We start from the raw sequence: 25716 nt of genomic DNA, 5'->3' as shown, positions 1-25716 counted from the left end.
ATTTAAATGAGTTTTAATTCTGAGGTATACGGAGATGAGAATCTTTGTACAGTATAAATGCATTCTATGGATCCATGTGCCAAACTTCTGTCAGGACAAGTGTCATTTGTAAACATTCACCACTAACTGAAGTATATCCTTGATCAATGCTTTGTGTTTCTTCCCTCCCCTGTAAAGCATTATCTCCCTAGGCTGGCTTCTATCCCAGTCTACTCTCAGAATAATAATGTCCATAGTTTAGGCTCAGGTGGTCCATTTGACTGTTAAAGGCTTATCAGCCTTTACAAGAAACAATGAAATTACCATCTGGGCACATCCTAGAAGCCAGGTAGCCAGAGGATTGTAATTTTTTTTTAGGCTTTTTAGTTACCGCCGGTAGTAAATGTTTTTTGGATTTACACCTGTTCAATCAGGTATGTTGCTTTAACACATGCACTTTAATGTGTGTTATGTTAAAGAAGCCTATTCAACATACTAGAATGGACAATAATAACCCGTACCAGATCTCACAATAGTGTGCTGCAAAACAGGTGCGTTAGGGTTCCATTACAAATAAACAGTCCACGGTGTACCAACACACATAATGTTGCCGTAACACATAGTGAATCCAGCCCCAGGACTGGCCTACTTGAACAGTTTTTTAGTTTCTTTTCCCTAAGCGATTTAATCACTTCGTGGTTGCCTCTTTGGAATCTGTACATGGGTACAGTAGATTTAAACCCTAACCAGATGACCTCTAATTGGTTAAAGTACCATGCATCATAGGCAATATTTTTTTTTCAACAATTGTTTTAGAAAACTCTGTTTTTGACTTTTTTTTTATTATATATTTGTGCATCTCGGTGCTGCTGATAACCTGCAAGCATGTTGGCATCCACTTCCTGTCTACTTGGATTGTACCACAGTGATGGCAGCATGTAATTTTTCTGTATAAAATTCCTTATAGTGACAATGGCAGGGCATGCTGGCCCAATAAGCCTCTGCATAGCTGCTTATAGTCTCCACTGGCAGTAAATGTGATAGGGAGTTATTACTCTTCCAAAGGATGTACCTGACAAGGTCCCTCATGGCAACATTGCCTTATATTATTTTATTGACAGCTGCAAATTTAAAACGAATAAAAATTACTTTTTAAATTGCATTATAATGGTATAGCTCATATGACATTTTAGTATTAGCTTATTTATCTAATAGGGGCTTGTACACATGAACATTGATATTCAGAAGCAAGTGGAACACCACATACTTCTTTTGTGTTGCTTTTGACCTTTTTCGGAGGTAGTTATAAATTGTTTAGTAGTTAATTTGGGTTGTTTGAGTTGCATTGAGTACTATTGAAATGCTTTAAAATGTGATCTGCGGGCCACAAATAGTACACTAGGTGCTCTGTTTTAAGTTTACAACTATAGCTGCTTAGTCATGCTGTATAGAAATGGATTTCCCTGTAGCCGCACATCAAAACAATCCCACTAGTAGTTATGTGTGTGGCAACCTCAGCCTGGGCTCCAACCAGGCCACTCCACCAACGCATTTATCTCCACCCCTCGGAGCTTGATCATGACGATTTGTACCCCTCCTGAAAGCCTGAGTGGCTCACCTAAAAGTTTCTTTAGCTCAGTTATGCCACTGAAACCAATTGCTTGCTTTCTTTCTATCACAGTTTTTATGAGAGCTACTACACAAGAGATTAGAAGTCAAGTAACAGTTCCACAAAAAGTATTAGCAATTAAATACCTCTCCTCTATAGGCTTGAAAGAAAAGGAGATCGATTGATCAACAATCACTCTTTTTTTTTTTTTTTTTTTTTTTTTTAATGATTGCTTGATGAGTCTTCCCATTTTTGAGGTGAAAACTTGTGAGACTAATCTCATGAGAATGATTTCCAAGCTTTCACACAAAATCTTCTGAAGTAGTAATTTTCTGCAGGAGATTTCCTAATCCGAGATTTAAATCTTCCTTGTAGCTCTTCTTTACAGTATGGTTTTAAGGCCAATGTGTAAAGGGAGAGGCTTGATGCAGGGAGTGGGAGTTTAAAGCCTGATTAGGAACTGTGGTCGGAGAGGCTTGGCAATACCTAGAGGATTATATCTACGTGACTGTAGAGCTTGTTCAATACACATAGGAGAACATGGCTGGAGGGGCCCTTTCACACTGAACGCAGTTGGATGCATTTTGAACTGCACTTGGACTGCATAGACAACCTAAAACCAAGGTAATCCTATGGGCACAGTTCACATTATTGCAGTGCAGTTGAAACGCGCTTAAAATGCATGTAATTATGCAGTGAAAAATGCAAAGTTATGTGCAGTTTCGGGTATGAATGGGACCTAAAACTCAATGATACAGTATTAATATGCAGCGGGGAGCAGCTGCAGCATTGGAAACATGAAAACACCCCTAAAAAGGGGTGGAACATGTTACATGTTCCCAGAGGTGAACTTATCCATTTATTCATTTCTAGATTGGTTGTAATTTTCAGCCACGTGACGACTGCTGTTTTCAGATTTCATTGGCTCCTATAAATGTTATGACCAGTAAGGATCATTATAGCTAAGTGAAATTCTTTTTTTTTTTTTTTTTTCTTCTCTATAAAAATATATTTATTAGTTTAATAGTATAGTGTGCTCTTTCAACTCCCTTATTCACCTCTTTGAGATTCTGCTGATTTTTAACTATTTAAACTGGTAAAATAAAAATGTATACTTTCAAAGTAGAATACATGAGTACTTCCAATGCATGCCTCCTGGTGTATTTTCTTTCCCATAAATCCGCTATTTCTAATCTTGCAGTTTTTTCCCTTTACAGAAGTTATATTAGATGTCAGATATTGGAAAAAATGCAGAGCAAATACTAGGTATAACAAAGAACAGGAGTAAAGCACATCCATGTAAGCATTATAAGAATAAAAACAGATATTACATGTAATAGCTCCATAGAGGGGTGTGAATCTGGCACGTTGTTGAAGATGGAGTAACGACAGCCTTTAGACGTGCAAAAATTGTGTGGACTGTATTTTTATTTTATTTTCATAGGAGGTCAGCTGTAAAGGTCTTGGAGGAAGTAGAGAGGTAGAATCTATAGGTTTGCCCCACAGATGTGGATGGTTGTAAAGACAGGTCACAAACAATATAGGGGTTTGGGATAGAAAGGGTTGGCAGGAAAAAAGGGAGAGTAGAGAAAAGGAGAGCTGGGAAAAGAAAAATGGCGTATGGCAACTACAAAGAAAAGGAAGCAAAAAAGAGAAAAAATGAAGGCTGTTCACTCCTCACCTGTTTATGGCACCCTTTTTATTGCTTTGGCGGCAGCAAGCCTGGCAACTTTATAAGGAGAGAAGCCCATGGTTTTGCCCTATGGATGGTTGTAGCCCACCCATGGTTGTCGGGCTGCTAAGAATGTTCTATGTTTGTCAAGGAGGCTGACCATGTGGTTTTTAAATAGGCTACTGTTAATTTATAACAATTTAAACCACATTAAAAATATGCATTATCAAAGTGTATTCATGTTGGATAAATGAAAATGCTGTGGAGTAAAGCATCACAGGAACCTTTCCTTAAATCTGTAATGCTGTATGGAGTCTACTCTTGTCCAAATTTGTTTTGCTTAAGGGCAGGTCCAGCACATACAGTATGTATCAATCAACCTGAGAAATTCAACCTATAGAAACAGGTTGTAGAGTAGGAAGATGTGCCACCAAAAAGTACAGTTTTTCAAGGATAGAATGTATTAAGCTCTTGGCTGTGCCAGATCATGTATCTGTGTATTCCTTATCAAGTAGAGTCTCTGCGCCCTCCTCCCACCACAAATCCTCTTCAAATGTCAGTGTATTTCAACTTCTGAATGGATGTTAGGAAAGAGCAGTTAATGAAGATATCAATCCCAAGGGTGGAACATAGTGACTATTATGTTCAAAGTCAGATAAAGAAGGCTGATATATAAGACTTTCTTTATAATGCCTGAGTTGGAAATAACTAAATAAGTCAAGGCTAGGGACTTTCCTCCTTATGTTTCATGCATCAATCCTGCTAATATAAAGGTGAAGAGAGGGCACAGACACAGCATTCCTTCTACCGACACCCATGTATCCTGACAGGCGTTTCTTATGGGTCTGTGGTTTAGGAATTCTAGTCTTATAAGCAGCCCTCCCAACTTCAAAGATATACAAGTGTTAAAAGGTTTCATTTAGAGATATAACATGTTTTCCATTAAAAGCTATATATTTTTTAAAACTGGCGTTTTCCTTCCAGAACAAAATGATTGTGAAATCTTATGTTTACTTTTTAGGATTACTTAAAGACTTATTCGGCAGAAGAGTTTCGTATGTTTTGCTTACGATCTAAATATAAATCAGGTAATGATGTTGATACGATTCATAATTTCTCTGCAATACATGCACATTTCCCTTTGCTTTATCTCTTTTAAGCACACTGCAAGTACAGAAAAATATTGATGTTCCAGAATTATATTGTGCTCCTGCCTTTCAATTTGGCAGAGCAACACAGCTTTGAATTCCTAAGCACTTGGTGTCAAGCTTGCCTACTTCATTTCTGATAGATTCCAAAGAAAACAGACTTTTCTTCAGCATCATCCTGCCTTTTACCCTAACTTACTGCAGCATTCCCTATATAGGCACTGCAATCGACTGCCGTGCAAGGTGTTCTGGCTTAGGTCAACACTCCTCTCAGCTAAGTGGCCATTTCCCTCTGGGATACATAGGCCAGGTTAATCCTCAATAAGCACTGCCCTTACACAGGCAGGGAGGTTAAGATCAGGACAATGGGATGGGCCTACCTGAAAAAAATCACTTTTTCAGGTAGGGAAGGCAAGTCCACCCTGCAAATGGCTCCCCGAAGGGTTAGACTAGATCTGAATCCCTTCCTTTATCTGATAACTCATCTGGAACACCTGGGATACAAAAGTGGGCACTCTCCTTTCCCTCTATTTAGGGTGGATACGGTGTCAGAGGAAATTCCTCTGAATGAAGAAAAAGTGGAAGTTTGAGGACCAGGAATCCTCTGTGGATGAGCCTTCACAGGAGAAATCTTAGGGTCTCAGACACAAGAGGCCATAGTGGCCCTCCTAGCAGATGTGGTATGCACTAACTGTAAGTTACCACTACCAGAATCTTCTTCCCCAAAAGTCTTTGAATTTGGGTCCTGGCTTAGAAGGTGCTTTCGCCACCAAAGCAATCTGCTCTCCAGTACCCCATGGTGAAAGAATTCTGCAAAAAATGGGATTCTCTGGCAGTTAACATGGGTATTTCTTATCTACACTCCCCAAGACTCTACCTCATAGATTGTAAGCTCTAACGAGCAGGGCTCTCTGATTCCTCCTGTATTGAATTGTATTGTAATTGTACTGCCCTCGTGTTGTAAAGCGCTGCATAAACTGCCGGCGCTATATAAATCCTGTATAATAATCTCTAGGATCCTGATGGTCCCAGTGGATGAGGTCCCTCGCAAGTGATTGGGGCCCTCTTTTAAGGCATCCTTCTCTCTGGTGGGAGCAGCTCTGCAGCCTGCAGTGGCTGCAGTGGAAGTTTGTCAAGACGATGTTTGCGCAAGGCATGTTCTCAGTCCACGAAATCAGATCAGGAGGACACTGCCATTTGGAAGCTTCTGTAAGACTTTCCAAGAACTCTGAGGTTTCTGAATTGCTTTGTGGATGCCTTGGAAGACTCCATAAAGTAGCTTTCATGGATGGCCACTATGTTGGTCTACTTGAGAAGGGTCCTGTGGCTCAAGGGTTGGTTGGTGGAACTTCTCTGGAAGAAGTCAGTTGAGTGGTTGCCCTTGTTTGAAACATCCTTGAATGCCTATATTCAAGAGGTGACTTAAGGCAAAAGTATATTCTTTCCCCTTATGAAAAATATGAAGTTGAAAGGTTAGAAACAGGTGACACCTTCAATGTCCAAGAAGGGTTCCTTTCATAAGCAACCAACTTGGGTCTCTAAGCAAAAGCCCATGTCCCAGTTCTGTACATTAATCATCAAGGAGGGACGAAAAGCTGAGCAGCTCAGGAAGAGGCAGATAAAGTGGTCAAAATTCTTAACTGTTGTGTCCTGTGGTTTACTCCAAGAAAAGGATTTTACAGATAAACCAAAAATCCTAATTTTGTGCTTTTTTAACAGATATAACAGAACACTTTCAATTGGATATTTTTCAAACCAAAAGGGAGCAAATACGTTAATTGTTAGGGTTTACTTGCACTTTACACAAATAATTTTTTGGGAATCTTTTGCAAAGTTGTATGGATTATTCCTGCAAGTAACAGCACTTCATGCATTTACTGCTGCAGCTTGACAACACTAAGCTCACAATTGGCAGAAGCATTGTCAGCCAGCAATGCAACCTCCTTCAGTTGGTTGTTGGGTTGCCTGTCAAGCCTATTGGATATGAAGCCCAATGACCAACTGCAGGAGTTTGAGGACAAGCTGACAACATTGCTGCTAATTGTGAGGCAGTGGCTTAGCATTGTCAGCCTGCAACAGGAAGTGCTATTACTTGCAGGATTACCTGGTGTACCGTGCAGTGCCTCCAATTCCCATTATCCAGTAAAAGTGCTAAATTGAATTGATGTGAACTAGCCATTACTGGATAGGAAGTTAACCATGTGCTGAAAGATTTTACTCCACAGTATATTATTTTGGTGTCAAATATCTATTTTTCTGATCGTTTCTTTACATGTTTTTTTTTTCCTTAAATGTCATTAAAGTCAATTTTACATAGACCAGTTTATAAATGTTATGTAGTTTGAGTATAATGGCCTTTTAATACTCCTGTAAAAGTGATGTAAATAGTGTTTTGTTGTCAGTTTAAACCTGAGAAAGGTTCTGCTTCATAAAAATGTTTGCCGTGCCATCGTAACTCCGTTTTCCAGTCTATAAAAAATCTCTGATAGGTTAGATCTTGGAATTAGGGAGTCATGCCATATTATGTTTTAACAGGATGCTAGTCAGAAAGAGAACATATACCTGACTATCGCATAGATGCCTCTGAGCCACTCACCTACAACTAGCATAAAGATAAGCTATAAAAACCTTTTCTCATTTTTTTTTCTTTTTTCTGGGCCAGATTGCAGACAGACAGCAACCATTTTCAGGAGGTCAGCAATAGCAGACCTTGGTATTTCTCTCATGGCTGGTGTACCTAAAAAAAAAAAAAAAAAAAAAAAAGACTGAGATCCTTTAGAAAAATTGAAAACTTGGATATTGCTGTTTTGCCTTTTTAATAAACCTGGTAGCTGATGTGTAACAGTGATCTCTAATACATGTTATATTGCCAGAAAAGTATTACTATTATACAATTATTATAAATCCTGAATAATAATAATTACATGTTTGTGTTCTTGCTTGTTTACCATGTTTAGCTGTAGAGTACAGCCAAGATTCCATGACTGAAGCAAGAAGTATCCTTAAGATAATTTCGTCATTTATTGATGATGCCAATGCATATCTAAAAGGTCAGCTCACTTGCGAGCCGATTCAAGAGGATATACTCTGGCACAGGTAATTTATGACCAGCATTTGTACTCCTATGAATAATGTACCATGTTATGGAATTAATTCACAATATTAGCACACCAGGATGAGGATACTTATTTGCAAAATAAGTGACAGTTATCTTCAGTTGAGTCTTATGACATTTATTATTACAGTTGCATGGCTAAAAATAGAATGCCTTACACTTGTGTAAAGTTTTGTGATTTGAGCCTAGTGTGTCTCTTGGTGTACGGCCTTGAATACTGTGATAGAACTGTATAATATTTAGTGGATTTACAATAATGCTTAATATTATGATTCAGAGATTCCATCTTGTGCTTGAACATGCTTTTTTGCAATGTATACATTTTTTATTTTTATTTTATTTTTTTTTATTTTATTTTTTTATTGGTGCTAGTAAAATGTGTGCTGTACATATACATGGGCAAGCATGGATTTTTTGGTATATGTTAGTACCATTTTTGGTTAAAGTGGTTCTAAAGCCTTCAAATTCTGTGCTGCAGCTGCCACCCAGAACCCCCGCCCCCCCCCCCCCATTTCCTTACCTGAGCCCATCTGAGCCAGCGATGTGCACAAGCCATTTGCTCCCACTGCTGTCAATCTAATCCGTTGACCCAGGAGCGGGTGGCTGGGCAGAGTCCCGCTGTCTATGTCAATGGACGCAGCAGTGGGACTCGGGAGCGAGCCCGCACGGGTGCCCCCAGGGAAAGAGGAGGGGCCTGGAGCACCAGCGGGGGACCCTAGAAGAAGAGAATCAGGGCTGCTCTGTGCAAAACCATTGCACAGAGCAGGTAAGTATAGGTATGTTTGTTATTAAAAAAAAAACTGAAGGTTTACAATCACTTTAAAAATGAGCCTGTCAGTGTTTGCAAAGAATTTTATTTTAATGAGCAGAGGAACATAGGAGACCCTGTAACATGAGTAGGGGAGGTGGGGGCATATCTGTTGTAGGTTTAACGTACAGGTGCCTAAAGACTGCAGCAGCCTCCCAAACCCCCCTGTTGGAGATAAATGCAGGGCTGTTCTGACAAATACAGCTTTGGCATACCCTAACCAACCCTTTTCTGGACCTTCCTGCACATTTCTATTGGTTACTGATACAGCCGATCATAGCAATGGGCCAATAGGTATGTGTGGGCTGGGGCTGAGCAACAAGCTATGACACTACATGAAAGTGTTAAAACTTTGCTCACAAAATGGCACATAATTCAGCCATGGTATGAGGCTTTTTCTAAAGCTAATGCTGAAGGCATAATGTTCCTCTGGATACAACCAATACCCAGGCACCAATGCCTTTACATTAATACAAAGAGAAAGTGGCCAGCACTTTGTTTGCTCCAATCAAAGAGAGCCCTCAAAATTAAACAAGGCTTCTTCTTTATGTGTCTATGAAAGAATGGAACAGCAGGAAGGTGAAGTAGAGGTAATGGATGGATTTTTGGATAATTCGAATAGCTATAAAAAACAGTGAATTATTAAGGTAAGCCAGGAGATGGCTTATATGGTAATTGCATTGTCTGGAATTTAGCTTTAAGAAAAAATTCTAGGTAACAGTTTATAATAATAAAAACAATTAAACTAGTTCTGCCTTGGGATGATTTATACATACATAGAAAAGATTGTTCTATGTTTAGCTTTTATATTGTATTAATGCATCACTCTTTAATATGTTCCCCACTCCTATATAATGCCTACAGTGCCTTCAGAATGGATATGGCTTAAAGGCTTAAAATACAATGAGCTTAAAATCTTATATGCCTCCCTCTGCCCACACTATAATATTCAGTCCTTGTTGCACTAGTTATTACTGTTTTGGGGGATCCAGCCATTGATATAAATGGATCTAATTTATTCAGGACTTGTTTTAGTCCTTTATTTGTGGGCACATCACAATTGAACATTTCACTGCCCATTGATTGTACATTTTACTTCCCCTTTCACAATAGTGTTTGTGGAATATACTGATTTGCTGTTATATGCCTTTAATCCACGTGACAATGTTAATACTGTGTTACGCTAAGCCGTGCTCTGCTCACTGTAAATGTTTTTCTTTCATTGTTGAAAGCCTGAATAAAACAAAAGTGAATGTTAAGGCAGCACTTGCTGATGACTTTGACACCCTGCGAGCTGTTGATGCCGTTATGGACCTCATTCACCATGGTAACCGACAGCTTAAGACTGTTTCCAAGGTAACCCATCAGCATATAATCTAAAGAAGGCTGCTGTCCATGGCAGTAGGCTTAAGGTTAGCCCTTTAGCTCTAAAATCATCTTCCCGTCTGCTTAGTTGAAGTATTTGGATATAATTTTGTGAGTTTTTAATATATTCAGCTATATACTGTATATATGTATCTCAGAATATGATTACATATCAAGATTTGCAAGACTAGCTTAATTTTATTTCATATGCATAAAACTTTAAACAGTTTACAGAAGCTGTTAAAAAAAAAAATCTGTCTTTACTGTGAATTTAATTGGCTTTGAGAGGAATGATGATGTGTCCAGGCTTTATGACGATTAATGATATGCATCTTTTGAAGACATTCCCATTCATACTTTTAATAATGAATATTTTTTTCTGTTATATTTTAGATACACTCTTAGACACTGGGCCCTTTCAGACACAGGCCAGACCTGATTAAAAAAACAGTCTTAGATGCACACTATTAGATTTTCTGCAGATTTTTGTCTTCAGATTTACCAAACCCATGTCGTGCAAGGGCCTGTCTGATTGCATACAAATTGAAACTCTTAAGGTTTGACCTCATATTATATGGTTTTGGTAAATCTGAAGACAAAAATCTGCAGAAAATCTAATTGCGTGTATGGGGTCTTAGATTTCTAGAGAATATAATGAGACTGCTTATTATTTTTTTATAGTTCTTTATGTTGGTTCTGGTGTTCTGTAATATTATAAAAGTACATTTTCTTTTCTGTTCCTTGCAGGAAGTTCAGCATGCCCGTAGTCCACTTGTTTATGGTGCTATGGTGACTTATATAGAGCAGGTCCTGGAGCAATTGGGAATTTCTATGCAGCAAAAGCAGGTAACACCCATTGTGATGACCATACAAGCACAAGTTCTGCACTCATACTGTATGTAGTTAATTTCCTCCTTATGTATATCTCTACGCTACCTTTTATACTGCATGTCTGCTTATTACATTGTATAAAATAGTACTGTAAATTATCATTTTTATAAATACATAGTTTTTTTTTCTGGACAAACTTAATTAGATGTACTCTTTTCAGCTGAATGAATTAAATATTTGGAATACAAATGTGCACAGACAAATTCTACTAAAAAGATAAAAATCAATAATGGATAAAGTAATGATTTATTTACTAAAAGGGCAGATCATGTTCACGTTTCAAAGTGAATTTTCACTTGGCTTAGTGAATATGGTTAAGTTTAGTGAAAATGCACTTTGCAAAGACTGCCCAATTATGTGTAAGGAAATAAAAACAAAAAAATACAGGATGTTTGAATTTACATGACGACTTCAACAGCTCATTTACTAAAGCTGGCCATAGACCGATCAAAATGTGGCAGGTTCAGCAGTAACTGGCAAAATTTTGATCCCTCTATGGGCAGGCTACTTGTACTGAAGTCGATCTATCGGTTACCTTCAGTACAACCAGCCTTTCCATTTTTCTTCGTACGATCACTGCTGGCGGCTATAGCTGCCAGCAGTGATCATTGTATTCTGATGGAGCAAAAACCTCCCCGCTGTCAGAATACAGTCATGCTGCGGGAGGGATTTCCCCATCAATGACTGTGTTGATGGGAAAGTCTAGCAATTTTCTTCACTTCAGCCCATGTTCTGAGGAAAGCAAATTGCATCTATTGCCAACTTTAGCGAAAATAATTTTCACCTAACTTGATTTGATGGAGGTTAAGCTGTGATGTGGTCATCCAATCCTGTGTACGCATATTTGGGTATTCTTTGCAAAGGAAGTTTTCACTAAGCTTCACCTCATGCACTAAGTTTAAGGAAAATGTACTTATACATAAGAATGGCCATAAAAATATCTGATACTGATTTTGAAAATAGAGATTAACATTGAGGCCAATATCTTTTGTGTCAAATAGATTTAGCATTCTGTGTTCAAAGGCTTTCCTTTCATTTAAAGGAGAAGAATGGTCAAAGTTTTTGATGATCTGGTCAGTAACACATCTGCAATGGATCACAGGAGTGCAGTTCGTTCTGCACTCCTGTGACCATTTTCAGTCAACAGTGGGATAAAGCCCATTGTTGGCTGACGTCATTCAGCCGTTGCAGGCTCAGGAAAGATCCCAATCATATCCCAAATAGCAAGGATAACTTGCCACAAATTTGTGGCAGTGTTGAATTATAAGTCTGTAAATTTGCTGCACATTTTCACTGGCACTTTGTACACTTGCAGAGCATTTAAAGCACAAGTTCTAGCTGACACTTCAATTTGTAGCAAATTTGCATGGCAAGTCTCTAGCAAGAGCAAAGTTTGCACTGGTAAGTCTACAGCAAGAGCTCTGCAAGTCTTCAGCATGAAAATTCAGCCACAATGACCCCTGTGGTGGGATGACTTCTGCACAACATAACTGAACCAGAACGTTCAGCAGACTTACAGAATGTTTGTAAAGAAAGTTGATCTGGAGTCATGCACAATGCAGACTTGCTACAATTGTGCTACAAACTTGTGAAGCCTGGCAAGTCTAGCATTAGCATAGCAAGTCATTTTCAAACTTGTAGCTCAATTGCTTGGTATCTGGGATAGTTTGTATCCGCCCAGAAGCCTGGACCGACACCTGGCTTAGCCTCTCAGCGATTCACTGAGAGCCTGAGCCAGCCCCTCCCAATCCCTCCACAGCCACAGTGAGCGCTTGAGGGGCAACGCTCATTGCTGGACAGTCACAGCTCCTTTTAAAAGCAGAGGGGGGACAACTGAGTGATCAGCAGTGTTTGATCGCTCAGTTCTCACTGCATTGCCGGTGGAGTACAGATGCAGCATTGATCCAGTGCTGCATCCACCTAGGTGAGTATAAATGTGTTTTTTTTTTTTTTTTTTTTTATCCCAAATTTTTCTTTTAAAGCAGTATTAAACCCAAAACCAAAAATGTAATTTATTCCAGCTTACCAATCATTTGATATGGTGGCTTTTTCTTTTAATAAGCTCTTTTCCCTCTGTTTTTACCTGGTGATCTGGTCAGTAACACACCTCCTGTATTAGAGTGCCCCCACTCTGGATGAAGGAGCACAGGGGCACCTTTGGATAGCAGCATTGTCAGTGTGGGGGTGAGGGAGTGTTAGATGTACTAGCAGATTTAGATTCACAAACAAACTAGCTGAACTCCAGCTAACACTTTATGAGCAGTTACAGATTTTTCCTCCCTTTGCCTTTCAGGACAGCACCTTGGAGAGATCATAGCTCCACCTCTTCACAGGAAACACTGCATGACAACACCCCTTTAAAATCAGCTGCTACCACCATGCTATTAGTTTTAGCGTTTCCTCCGCCATGGTGGAAGCACTGCTGGGGAACCAGAGGGGCTGCGCTCTCTCCAGGGAGGGGGTTTTGGCAGTACCTTTCATTTTTTGATCATCAGACCAGCCCAGCTCCCCCCCACACGAGAGGGGGGTTACTCCGGTGCTTGCTTCTTCCGCCGGCTCACAGGAGTAAGGGTCTGCTGGTTTTTGCCTGTTCCTTGTGCTCTGGGGGGTCCGCGGGTGTGCTCAGATTGAGCGTGCATGGCAGGTCTCAGAGTCCTGATTGGCGTGTGACGTTAGTGCCGGGGGGCAGGAACTTCCGGCGGGGTGTAGCAGCAAGTGGTTCCGGCTGCTGGAACACAGGAGGAAAGGGCGGGTCATCCGGGCGGGGCTTCCTTCCACCCCTCGAGCACGGGGATGCCGGAAGAAGCACTTAGAAGCATTTAAAAAAGACACGAGCGCCGCAGCAGCCGACCTGTGATGGAGGAGGCAGAGTCGCCAGCAGCGATGGCAGATACAGACGCCCAGAATCCCGGCCAGGCCCAGGTAGGAGAGGTGCAGAGGTGCCTCTTTCCTTTCTTCACTGGGGCTTATTTGTTATTGATGTGTGATTTAAACATGCAGCTGTCTGTTATAGGGGCACATCCTACTAGCAGCTCAGCATGGATGGGAGACTCTGGGGCACTTTGGTGGTGGTTGCTTTGGGCAGCCTTCTCTCTCTCTCTGTTCCTTGTTTTTGGTGTAGATCTCACCCTAATAGGGGGGTCTGTGAGATTTTCTGTCTTATAGAGAGCCACTACCAAAACAGAGAGAACCATGGGAAGAAAATGCCCTTCATGCAAGAACCCACTAAGGGACTCATGGGCCAAACTGCTTTGCAGATCTTGTATTGCGGGACTAGTAAGGGAGGAGTCCGCACAGGAGTGTAATGAGCTCTTTTCCTTAGTGAGAAAAGAATTGGCAGAGACCCTAGGGACAGTATGTTCCCTCATAAAGCAGGGCCAGAGTTCAAGCCAAGAACAGAGCTCCCAGTCCAATCTTCTTCCTACCACTTCTAGACCAATTGAAAGCGAGTCGGATGAAGAGAGAGTGTGTTCCCCCCTCAACAATCAACTCGGAGGAGGATGAGGGGGAGGAGGAAACGAGAGTGTCCAGATATAAACTGATGCTATAAGAGGTGGACGACTTACTGAAAGCAGTCTATACTGCCTTGGCAATTAAAGAAGAAAAAACCCAGCTATCGTTACATGACAAAATGTACCAGGGGTTAGAGGAGGCCAAACAGTCTTTCCGGTTCATAAAGTATTGGCCGACACAATTGGGAAGGAGTGGAAGGATCCAGAAAAAGGCCAGTTTTTGTCTAAGGAAGGTTTCCTTTTGAGGAGGATGAGGCATTAATTTGCAATAAAAAAACAAAAATTGATGCCGCCTTTTCCCAGGTGTCAAGACGGACCGATTTTGAATTTGAGTACATGGGCGTACTTAACCACTTCAGCCCCGGAAGATTTCACCTCCTTCCTGACCAGAGCACTTTTTACAATTTGGCACTGCATCGCTTTAACTGACAATTGCGCAGTCATGCGACGCTGTACCCAAACAAAATTTGCATCCTTGTTTCCCATAAATAGAGCTTTCTTTTGGTGGTATTTGATCACCTCTGTGGTTTTTATTTTTTGCGCTATAAACAAAAAAAGAGGGACAATTTTGAAAAAAGTATGTTTTCTACTTTTTGCTATAATAAATATCCCCAATTTTCTTTTTTTTTTAAACAAATTTCTTCATCAGTTTAGGCCGATATGTATTCTTCCACATGTTTTTGGTAAAAAAAATCGCAATAAGCGTACATTGATTGGTCTGCGCAAAAGTTATAGCATCTACAAACTATGGGAAAGATTTATGGCATGTTTGTTATTTTTTTTTTTTTTACTATTAATGGCGATGATCTGCGATTTTTAGCAGTATTGCGACCGACAGATCGTAGACTTTTGACACATTTTTGGTACCATTTGACATTTATACAGCAATCAGTGCTATAAATATGCACTGATTACTGTATAAATGTCACTGGCAGGGAAGGGGTTAACACTAGGGAGGAGATCAAGGGGTTAAATGTGTGTTCCCTCGATGTGTTGTAATCGTATGGGGATAGGACTGACTAGGGGAGGAGACATATGCCCGTGCTGGCTGTCGTGCACGTGGCCGGCAGCCACGCGCATTGGGTCCCCCGCTGTGCAGCGGCCACGCAAGCGCCCTCTGGCAGCTCTTAAAGGGAAACCCATACGGAGTTTCGCGCAGGGGTGCCATTCTGCCCCCGTAAAAAGACGTGAGCCGGTCGGGAACCAGTTAAAGACGCCATGGACAAAAGGGCAGACCCTCTTTTGAGCAAAGCTTGGGATTCGTCCTTATCTAACCTAAAACCGGGAATGGCCTCTACAGCAGTAGCCAGAAACACAGAACGCTGGTTGGAACAACTTAAAGGCCATGTGGTAGCAGGAACCTCTAGGAAGGATTTGCTAGAGTCTTTCTCTACCCTTTTAAGAGCGGTCAAGTACATGGCAGACGCCTTGGCAGAATCCATCAGGATGTCGGCCAGATCTTAAGCCCTTATTAACTCAGCCAGGAGGACTCTCTGGCTTAAAATCTGGTCAGGGGACTCCGCATCAAAAGTGAAGTTGTGCAGAATTCCCTTTACATGTTTGGGCCGGAATTAGAGACTGTCCTCGATAGAATGGCGGATAAGAAGAAAGCATTTCCGCAGAAAAAAGAAAGTGGTGCAGCAAAGGAAGAATTTTCGTCCTTTTCAGCAAGCCCATAAAGAAAAAGATCAGACTCAAAAAAGACCCTGGAACCCCCAGAGGGGGAGAGGTAGAGGAGGGGTGCTCTTTAGACCCCCCGAGCAAAAATCAAAAAAACAATGACAACCATGCTTTCTGCATGGAAAGCCGCAGGCAGAAAGCAACAAAGAGCCCGTTTGTTCTAAATCTAATCAGTCAAGGCTATCAGCTAGAATTTTCACAGACGCCCCCAAGTCATGAGAAAGGAGAAAGGCCTGGCTATGATGTCTCTTTTGAGAGAACTGATGTAACAGGGTGTTATTTCCCAAGTCCTGAAGGATCAGGAAGGGAGGGGTTTTTAGTCCCACATTTTTTGGGTCAAAAAGCCATCAGGGAAATTTTGTCTGATTCTGAACTTGAAGATTCTGAACCGATCTATAAAGTACAAGAGGTTCCGGATGGACACGATTTTCTCTATGAAGAATTTACTCACTCCTAGCTGCTACATGGCGTCCATTAACCTGAGGGATGCATATCTTCACATACCAATTGCAGCTTCATCACAGAAATTCCTGCGACTAGCAGTCAACTTGGGGGGGGGGGGGGGGGTTCGATTTGGCACCTTCAGTTCAGAACGCTGCCTTTCGGCCTTTCCTCCTCTCCCAGAGTGTTCACGAAAGTGATAGCAGGGGCTCTGGAGCGCCTAAGACTGAAGGGGATCTCCTTAGTGCCTTAACAGGATGATCTACTACTGTTCTCAGAATCAAAAGATCAGGTAGTGGTCAACCTGCAAGTGACCCAGGGACATCTAAACAGCTTAGGTTGGCTTCTGAACCTTCAAAAATCGAACCTTGTACCATCTCAGTGAGTAAGGTTCCATGGATACAAAATAGATTCAATAGAACAAAGAATTCTCCTCCCACAAGAGATGGTATGAAAAGATGCAGATGGCGATGAAAACTCTTCAAACCAACGGTGTCGGTGAGGGAAGCCATGTCAGTTCTAGACCTGTTGACAGCAGCAATCCCATCGGTGCAGTGGGCCAGGCTACATGCTTGACGCCTGCAGTCAGAAATACTCCTGAATTGGAACACCAGGAATCTCTGGAAAAGAAGTGCATAATAGAAACAAGGGCAAAAAGGTCACTTTGGTGGAGAGACCAGAGGAACACCTCAGAAGAACTCCCCTGGACTTTTCCAGTAACTCGGAGATTAACGACAGATGCAAGTGCATTGGGGTGGGGAGCTTACCTCGAACACATAACGGAGGGCGTATGGTCCAAGCCAGAGTTGAGAAGGTCCTCGAATTGGAGGAAGTAAAAGGCTATCCATCTAAGCCTCCTTTTTTCCCAACAGGCCCTAAGGAAACAGCACGTCCAGATGTTATCGGACAACATGACGGCAGTATTCTACCTAACAAAGCAGGGGGGCACAAAGAGCAAGACCCTGATGGAACAAGCTCACCAAATCCTGATCTGGGCGGAAGACAATCTGGCCTCACTGTCCGCATTCCATCTGAAAGGCACGGAAAACACCCTAGCAGACCTTCTCAACAGAAGGGAAGTAAGGGAATTGGAATGGTCATTAAACCAAGAGATATTCCAGAAGATCCCCGAAAGTTGGGGTCTTCCTCAGGTGGATCTCTTTGCAAACCAAATAAATGCAAAAACATCGGCTTTCTTCTCTCTTCAGAGACAGGATCAGGCACTCGGTGTGGACGCATTAACTCACAAATGGGACTTCTCCCGTCTTACATTTTCCCCCCGTTTTAATTAATGCCAAGAGTGTTAGCAAAATTCAGAACAGTCCACTGATCTGATCCTAATTGGCCAACGTGACCCTGGTTCTTAATCCTAATGAATCTCTTAGCGAAACCTCCGTGGAGATTACCAATCAGGGAGGACTTTCTGGGGCAAGGTCAAATTCTTCATCCAGATCCAGCGTACCTCAATCTAATCGCCTGGTTTCTGAGGAAGAAGATAGAAGCAGATAGAAGACACATCTTTAAGATTCCTGACCTTAAAGACAATGCTTCTGGTTGCTATAACATCTGCACGTAGATTCAGTGAAATTCAGGCATTATCAATCAAGGAGCCCTTTATGAGGTGTCTGCCAGACAGAATAGTGCTGAGGACAGATCCAGCCTCCCTACCTAAGGTGCCTTCGGTCTTTCACTGCACACAGGAGATCATACTCCCTACTTTGTGCCCCATGCCCTCTGAGCCGGAAGAAGCAACCTTCCATACTCTGGACGTTAAAAGGTGTCTCCTGAGATACCTGGAGGCAACGAAGAGTCTCCTTTTTGTATTAGTAGAAGGAAGTTGCAAGGCAGATAAAACCTCCAAGAGTACTCTAGGAAGGTGGCTAAAATAGGCTATTAAAGAAGCATACTTGACCTTAGGGGAAGAACCTCCGGAGGGAATATTGCCTCATTCTACATGGGCAGTAGCGGCTTCATGGGCAGAGAGGACTTGGGCATCACCAGAGAAGATATGCAAGGCTGCCACTTGGTCCAGCTTTTCGACCTTCATAAGACACTACAAGTTGAGTTTGCTGTCAGCCTCAGACCAGTCTGTTGGCAGGAAGGTTTTACAAGCAGTGGTCCCACCCTGAAGTAAGTTCTCGGTTATCATCTCCAAGGTGCTGCCCTGAAAGGTGAAGGGAGAAAACCTTAGTTACACTTACCAGTGACGGTATTTCTACGAGCCGTTCAGGACAGCAGCTACTTCCCTCCCTAGGTTATTATGTATGGTTTATAATCTCTGGTGCTCGGTATTGTCTGCTTATATCTTCCAACCTGTCGGTAACAACTGATGGCATGGTGGAAGCAGCTGATTTTAAAGGGGCATTGTCACGCAGTGTTTCCTGTGAAGAGGTGGAGCTACACTCTCTCCAAGGTGCTGTCTTGAAAGGCTCGTAGAAATACAGTCACCATTAAGTGTAATTAATTAAGGTTTAGTTTTTTTGGGGATAAAGATTTGACATAAATAAACTTTTTGCCTCAACCCTGTATCTGTTACATCTGCAAGAGCGTATTCTTTTGAAAAAAAAGCAGACCTACTGGCTGGATTACCAGGTGAAAATACAAGAAAGAAAGCCTAAAAATGAAAACGAATGCAGCCATCACATCTAAGAATTGGTAAGCTGCAAAATAATGTTTGCTTTTCAAATCCTGCCCACTCTATCCAAACATAAAATAAAGTTTTGGCTGGAGTTGGGTTTTAAAGTGGTTGTTAACCCACTTTTACTAAAAGCTGCCATCCTCCCTGTACCATTATAAGAAGTTTCCCTGTGTCTGTGTTCTGTAAAAAAAACTGCCCAATTGTACCTGTATGAGCTCCACTCTGGGCACTCCGCTGATTCCTCTCCTCCCTTGTCTCTCTGGCTCACAACTGCAGTGGGTGGGGCCGAGCCCTCCCACTGACGTTAGCCGGGGAGGAGGGGGAGAGAGAGAGAGCCGCACGCCAGCTGAGCGGCTGGAGCCATGCTCATACAGATACAGTCAGGCAGATTTTTTACAGAACAGGCACAGGGAAACTTCTTATAATGGTACAGAGAAGATGGCAGCATTTAGTAGCAGATTTGAGATCAGCGGGGGGGGGACGGGGGGGGTCAGGCACTGGTTCTAGCAGGGAGGGGAGGAGGACACAGGAAAGCAGGGCTGGCAGGTTATTTAGGGTATAAAGGGGTCCAAATGACACAGCACAAGCGCTGTGCTGTGTACCATGCTTTAATGCTTTAAGGGAACAGGATCTTTTTTTTTTTTTGGGCTCAACAAATGCTTTAAGACATACTTTGTTACCTCTGGCCTGCTAGTTAACCTGTTCTATACAATGCCATTCTGTGGTTTCTTGTATGTTGAAGTGTTTTTCATACTGGTTTTTACAGTCTGTAGCAGAAGACAAAAGTTCTGCCCTTCTTTGCAATGTGGTAGAAGAGATTGTAGACTTCAGAAGTAAGGTGCGTAGCTATGCTCTGTCATCTGAAGAGATGGGAAAAGATTTGGGCCTTACAAAAGAAGAATTAAACCAGAGAAAGGAAAGAAGGAAAAGAATTCTTAAAGAACGTGAGCCACTCCTACATGCCTGTGATACTCTGCGCCAGAATTTAGCTGGATATGGTATTAATATTAAGGTTAGTTTTCTGTGCTTTTGAGATGTATATTTGTGTATGTAAAATATACATATATGTAAAACTTGCTTTTCTCCAGATGTTCAATGGGAGACGTGGGTTGATTTCCTAAAACTGGAAAGTGCAAAATCTGGTGAAGCTGTGCATTATAGCCAATCAGCTTCTAACTTCAGCTTGTTCAATAAAGCTTTGGCAAAAAAAACCTTGAAGCTGATTGGAAGCTGCACCAGATTTTGCACTCTCCGGTTTTAGTAAATCAACCCCACAGTATTTAACCACTCAGGCCTATCTCTGGGATTTGTTGCTTACAAGTTAAAATCTGTATTTTTTGCTAGAAAATTACTTAGAACAATAGATAGATCTATCTAATTTTAGCAGATACTCTAGAGAATAAAATGGTGGTCGTTACAATATTTTATGCCACTCTGTGTTACCTGTGTAGAGCTACAGAGGAGGTCTTGCAATGGAATTATTGGTCTCGCTCTAACGATCGCGGCGATAACTTACATGTGGTTTGAACACTGTTTACATTTGTGGGCACGACTTGCGTAAATGTTTGCTTTGGCGTGCGAGCACAGAGCGATGGGTTGCTTTTAAAAAAAAAAAAATTCTTATTCATTTTATTTTTTTACACTGTCCCTTTAAAAAAAAAAAATTCTGATGATTTTTATTGCTGTCACAAGCAGTGTTAATTTTGTCAAGGAAAACGTTTTCGTCATAAATTTCGTCAGAGGCTTTTTTACAGTGACGAAAACTAAACTAAAAGTACAGCACATTTTCGTCAACTGACAAAAACTATGACGAAAATAGTATGCGTTTTCGTTAAGTAACAAAACGGGACATTAATGGCAAGGAGGGATTTATGCTGACTCCAGCCCTGCTTGCACATTTACCTCACTCAGCACAGCTGACACAGCGCGCACGGTGACAGGCAGCACAGCTCCAGGCGCTGTGAATTTCAGCCCCACTTCCTCCTCTCTCCCAGTCAGATGCAGGGCAGATGATGGCCCTTCATTTCTGACCCCGCCCCTTCTTTCACCCCAGCCCGCCCTATGACCAATCCCCTCCCACAGAGTCCCACCTCCAGTCTAGCATTTTACTGTTGAACTGAAGGCAAGGGAGGTAAGGGGGAGCCTGGAAGGAGCTGAGTAAGACCAGAGGGAGGCGCTGAGTGATACCAGGGGGCGGGGCCAGCAGGCACAGGATCTGGAATGGCATAGCACAGATGACAATCCTCAGTGGAAGGTAGACAAACACAAAGTGGCACATGATCGTGAAGTGGAAGGAAAATGATAAATGGTTTTCAAAATTTTTTACAAATACGTGAAAAGTGTGGCGTGCATTTGTATTCAGCCCCCTTTACTCTGATACCCCTAAATAAAATCTAGTGGAACCAAATGCCTTCAGAAGTCACCTAATTAGTAAATATAGTCCACCTGTTTGTAATTTAATCTCAGTATAAATACAGCTGTTCTGTGAAGCCCTCAGAGGTTTGTTAGAGAACCTTAGTGAACAAACCACATCGTGAAGGCCAAGGAACACACCAAACAGGTCAGGGATAAAGTTGTGGAGAAGTTTAAAGCAGGGTTAGGTTATAAAAAAAATATCCCAAGCTTTCAACATCTCACGGAGCACTGTTCAATCCATCATCCAAAAATGGAAAGAGTATGGCACGACTGCCATCCTACCAAGACATGGCCGTCCACCTAACCTGACAGGCCGGGCAAGGAGAGCATTAATCAGAGAAGCAGCCGAGGGGCCCATGGTAACTCTGGAGGAGTTGCAGAGATCCACAGCTAAGGTGGGAGAATCTGACAACTATTAGTCGTGTATTCAACAAATCTGGCCTTTATGGAAGAGTGGCAAGAAGAAAGCCATTGCTAAAAGAATGCCATAAAAAGTTCAGTTTGCAGTAAGCCTTGTGAGGGACACAGCAAAAATGTGGAATAAGGTGCTCTAGTGAGATGAGACCAAAATTTAACTTTTTGGCCTAAAAGCAAAACGCTATGTGTGGTGGAAAACTAACACTGCACATCACCCTAAACACACCATCCCCACCATGAAACATGGTGGTGGCAGCATCATGTTATGGGGATGCTTTTCTTCAACAGGGAAGCTGGTCAGAGTTGATGGAAAGATAGATGGAGCCAAATACAGGGCAATCTTAGAAGAAAACCTATTATAATAATTAAGAGTGGGGTGGAGGTTCACCTTCCAGCAGGACAATGACCCAAAACATACAGCCAGAGCTACAATGGAATGGTTTAGATCAAAGCATATTCATGTGTTAGAATGACCCAGTCAAAGTCCAGACCTAAATCCAATTGAGAATCTGTGGCAAGGCTTAAAAATTGCTGTTCACAGATGCTTTCCATCCAATCTGACAGAGCTTGAGCTATTTTGCACAGAAGAATGGGCAAAAATGTCACTCTCTAGATGTGCAAAGCTGGTAGAGACATCCCCAAAAAGACTTGCAGCTGTAATTGCAGGGAAAGGTGGTTCTACAAAGTATTGACTCAGGGGGGCTGAATACAAATGCACGCCACACTTTTCACATATTTCTTTGCAAAAAATTTTGAAAACCATTTATCAGTTTCCTTCCACTTCACAATTATGTGCCACTTTGTGTTGGTCTATCACATAAAATCCCAATAACATACATTTACTTTTTTGGTTGTAACATGACAAAATGTGGAAGATTTCAAGGGGTGTGAATACTTTTTCAAGGCACTCTATAAGCTTGGGTGCTTGCATGCTGAGCAAGTTCAAAGCACAGCCCTGCCTAGTGGCTATACGTGTGCATGTACTGAAAAAGTTCAGTTTAGCTGACCATAAACTGTACAATCTTGTTGTCCAATATCTTTCAGATTTACTACCAACTATATAGCACAATGTTCTGCTTGACTGGATACAGTTTGAATAAATTGACTAGGTTTTAGTGGATCAAGATGTTGGAGTTGAAGATTCCTCTATTAACAGCTGCTGACCGTGTCATTCCAGATACCCAGATCTTAGATCTTCATCACAGCAGCCAAAGGGAAATTCCCTTTCACAATGAACAGTCTCTATTTCATTAGTAAATCAACCCCAAATGCTTGTGTCATATGTGATTCCTAGATTCCAATATTCACTGCAGTGGCCATCATTATCCCCCAATCTGGATATTCATTGAGGATTTACCTTATGGTGGTGCATCGGCTGTATACAGAGGAATGGCTGTTTCTCTTTGGGACGGGGCACAGGAGTGCTTCTCCCTAACTTCTGTTTATTCCCTACTATCCGGAGCAGATTTTACTTTCTGAACTGCTTGTTTCTTCTTTGCATCATTTTGGAGTACAGGATCAGTTTTCTTGGTTGATGAGAATGTTTCTTTACTGTTCTGTTCTGGAGGGCCATATTTCTGGTACACCTTTTCTGGACGTGGGTGGGGTTTTGTTGGAACAGGTACAAAGGAAAAATCAGGTCCCTTGCCAGTGCCATACAGAACTGTGCTGTGGGGCAAAGATGTGTAAATCTCAGGACTGGTTGGACAATAAAGCAAACCTTTCGGCATGTAAAATGCCTCTCATATACTTTAACTGTGTAACTGTGTGCCTGGGTCCAGTTATAAAGATGTAATAAACGCAAAAACACACATTTCTTAAGTTGAAGCTTGCCAACTATTAATTGTGGTGACTGCATTAGTTTTCTTTTTTCGTTTTTTTTTTTTTTTTCCTTTTTCACTTGGTGATCCAGCCAGTAAGTGTGTTCATTTTTACCTTTATTTAACGGACCAAGCTGTCCAGACACAGTAGCAGTTAGTGGATTGAGATAAACCATTTATTAATGACAGGGGTGCTTACAGTGGTCAGCTTTTATTCATTTAGGTAAAACCCTTATCCCAAAATGGAAAAAAAAAAAAAAAAAAAGTTGCTGTAATTACTTATGAAGTGTTAAGTGTCAATTCCATCTAAATATGCTAGTCTACTACCCTCTTCCTAGACCAGTGATGGCGAACCTTGGCATCCCAGATGTTTTGGAACTACATTACCCATGACGCTTATGCACTCTGCAGTGTAGGTGAGCATCATGGGAAATGTAGTTCCAAAACATCTGGGGTGCCAAGGTTTGCCATCACTGCCCTAGACTGACAATGCTACTGTTCAAAGGTATCAGCTTTACTATGTCATTCAGAATGCCTTGTGCACACGGTACGATTGTTGGCAGGGGATTATCTGTTGACAGTCCTAAAATCTTATCGTTAGTACGCTCCTTTTCACAATTGTTGTCCAACATTCAGCCAATAAATGTTGGATGACAGGCTAGTAAATTTTTGGCGGACAACGGCTTGACGTCTGATTTCCGTATGGTCAGTACACAAATCCGTCACACAAAAGTCGAAAGTACAAACATCCATGCTGGGAATCAATGCTCACCAAACACGAAATTAGCAGAAGGGGCCCAAAAGGTGGCGCTCAAGAGCTGAAATTCCTCATAGTACGTCACTACGTTCGTGTTTGTGGCACGACAATTGTGTACCGTTAGTATGCAAGACAAATTCCTGGCACATGCCCTTTTGACAAAAATCAGACGCTCAGTTGGCCAACAAGGCAATTCTTATATTTTCTACAGCAATATTATTATATTATGCTGCTGGGATACAGGGGTATCAACTTGCACTAAGATATTACTACTCACTTGATTTTTCTTTTTTTTTAAGGATCGTGAAAACATTTCTACATGGGAGCTGCCACATATGAAAACGGACTAGTAAAAGTTATATTTTTTTTGTAAATGTATTTATTTCACCTAAATATATTTGTATTTTTTTTTTAAATAAAATGACTGATGTGTTCATTGTTAAAAGAAAATTGTTTGATGACACAGATGTGCCTACCTCCATACAGGTTGCAAATACTGTGAACTATTGTTAGTAATTTATTGGTCTACCTACACAATGGTCACTGTACAGCCTTGGCCAAGTTTTGAGAATGACACAAATATTAATTTTCACAAAGTCTGCTGCCTCAGTGTTTCCTTTTTGTCAGATGTTACTATGGTATACTGAAGTATAATTACAAGCATTTCATAATTGTCAATGGCTTTTACAATTACATTAAGTTTATGAAAAGAGTCAATATTTACAGTGTTGACCCTTCTTTTTCAAGACCTCTGCAATTCGCCCTGGCATGCTGTCAATTAAATTCTGGGCCACATCCTGACTGATGGCAGCCCATTCTTGCATAATCAATGCTTGGAGTTTTTGGGTTTTTTTTTTTTTTTTTTTTGATCACCTGCCTCTTGATAATTGACCACAAGTTCTCAATGGCATTAGGGTCTGGGGAGTTTTCTGGCCATGCACCCAAAATTTTGAAGTTTTGTTCCCCAAGTCACCGAACTGTTCTTAGATGGATGGGAGAAGTTGTTCTCAGAGGATGTTTTTGTACCATTCTTTATTCATGGCTGTGTTCTTAGGCAAAATTGTGAGTAAGCCTACTCCCTTGGCTGAGAAGCAAACCCACACATGAATGGATGTTTTACTGTTGGCATGACACAGGACTGATAGTAGTGCTCACCTTTTCTTCTCCGGATAAGGTTTATTACAGATGCCCCAATTAGAAAGGGGATTCATCAGAGAAAATGACTTTACCCCAGATCTCAGCAGTCTAATCCCTGTATCTTTTCAGAATATTAGTCTGTCCCTGATGTTTTTCCAGAAGAGAAGTGGCTTATTTGCTGCCGTTCTTGACACCAGGCCATCCTCAAAACTTCTTCGCCTCACTATGTGTGCAGATGCACTAACACCTGCCTGCTGCCAGTCCTGAGCAAGCTCTGCACTGGTGGTGCCCCGATTCCGCAGCTTAATCAAC

At 41.5% G+C, this 25716-nt stretch overlaps 1 protein-coding gene across 2 annotated transcripts in view; it reads left to right on the top strand.

The window, feature by feature from the left end:
- The window catches only part of CARS2 (cysteinyl-tRNA synthetase 2, mitochondrial), a 204340-nt gene extending 179623 nt beyond the window's left edge, over positions 1-24717 (top strand). For both annotated transcript variants that reach the window (XM_073614504.1, XM_073614503.1), the window contains exons 10-15: positions 4282-4348; positions 7366-7504; positions 9564-9687; positions 10444-10542; positions 19625-19870; positions 24567-24717. In XM_073614504.1, the coding sequence (XP_073470605.1) occupies positions 4282-4348; positions 7366-7504; positions 9564-9687; positions 10444-10542; positions 19625-19870; positions 24567-24617 (726 nt within the window). In that variant the 3' untranslated portion in view covers positions 24618-24717. The remainder of the gene's footprint in view (positions 1-4281; positions 4349-7365; positions 7505-9563; positions 9688-10443; positions 10543-19624; positions 19871-24566) is intronic.
- The last annotated feature ends 999 nt before the right edge of the window (positions 24718-25716 follow it).

Source organism: Aquarana catesbeiana, linkage group LG02 (genome assembly GCF_042186555.1).
Source record: "Aquarana catesbeiana isolate 2022-GZ linkage group LG02, ASM4218655v1, whole genome shotgun sequence".
In the NCBI taxonomy this organism is placed as follows: domain Eukaryota; kingdom Metazoa; phylum Chordata; class Amphibia; order Anura; family Ranidae; genus Aquarana; species Aquarana catesbeiana.
The sequence above is the reverse complement of the archived record's forward strand: the minus strand, read 5'-3'. Positions and strand labels throughout refer to the sequence as shown.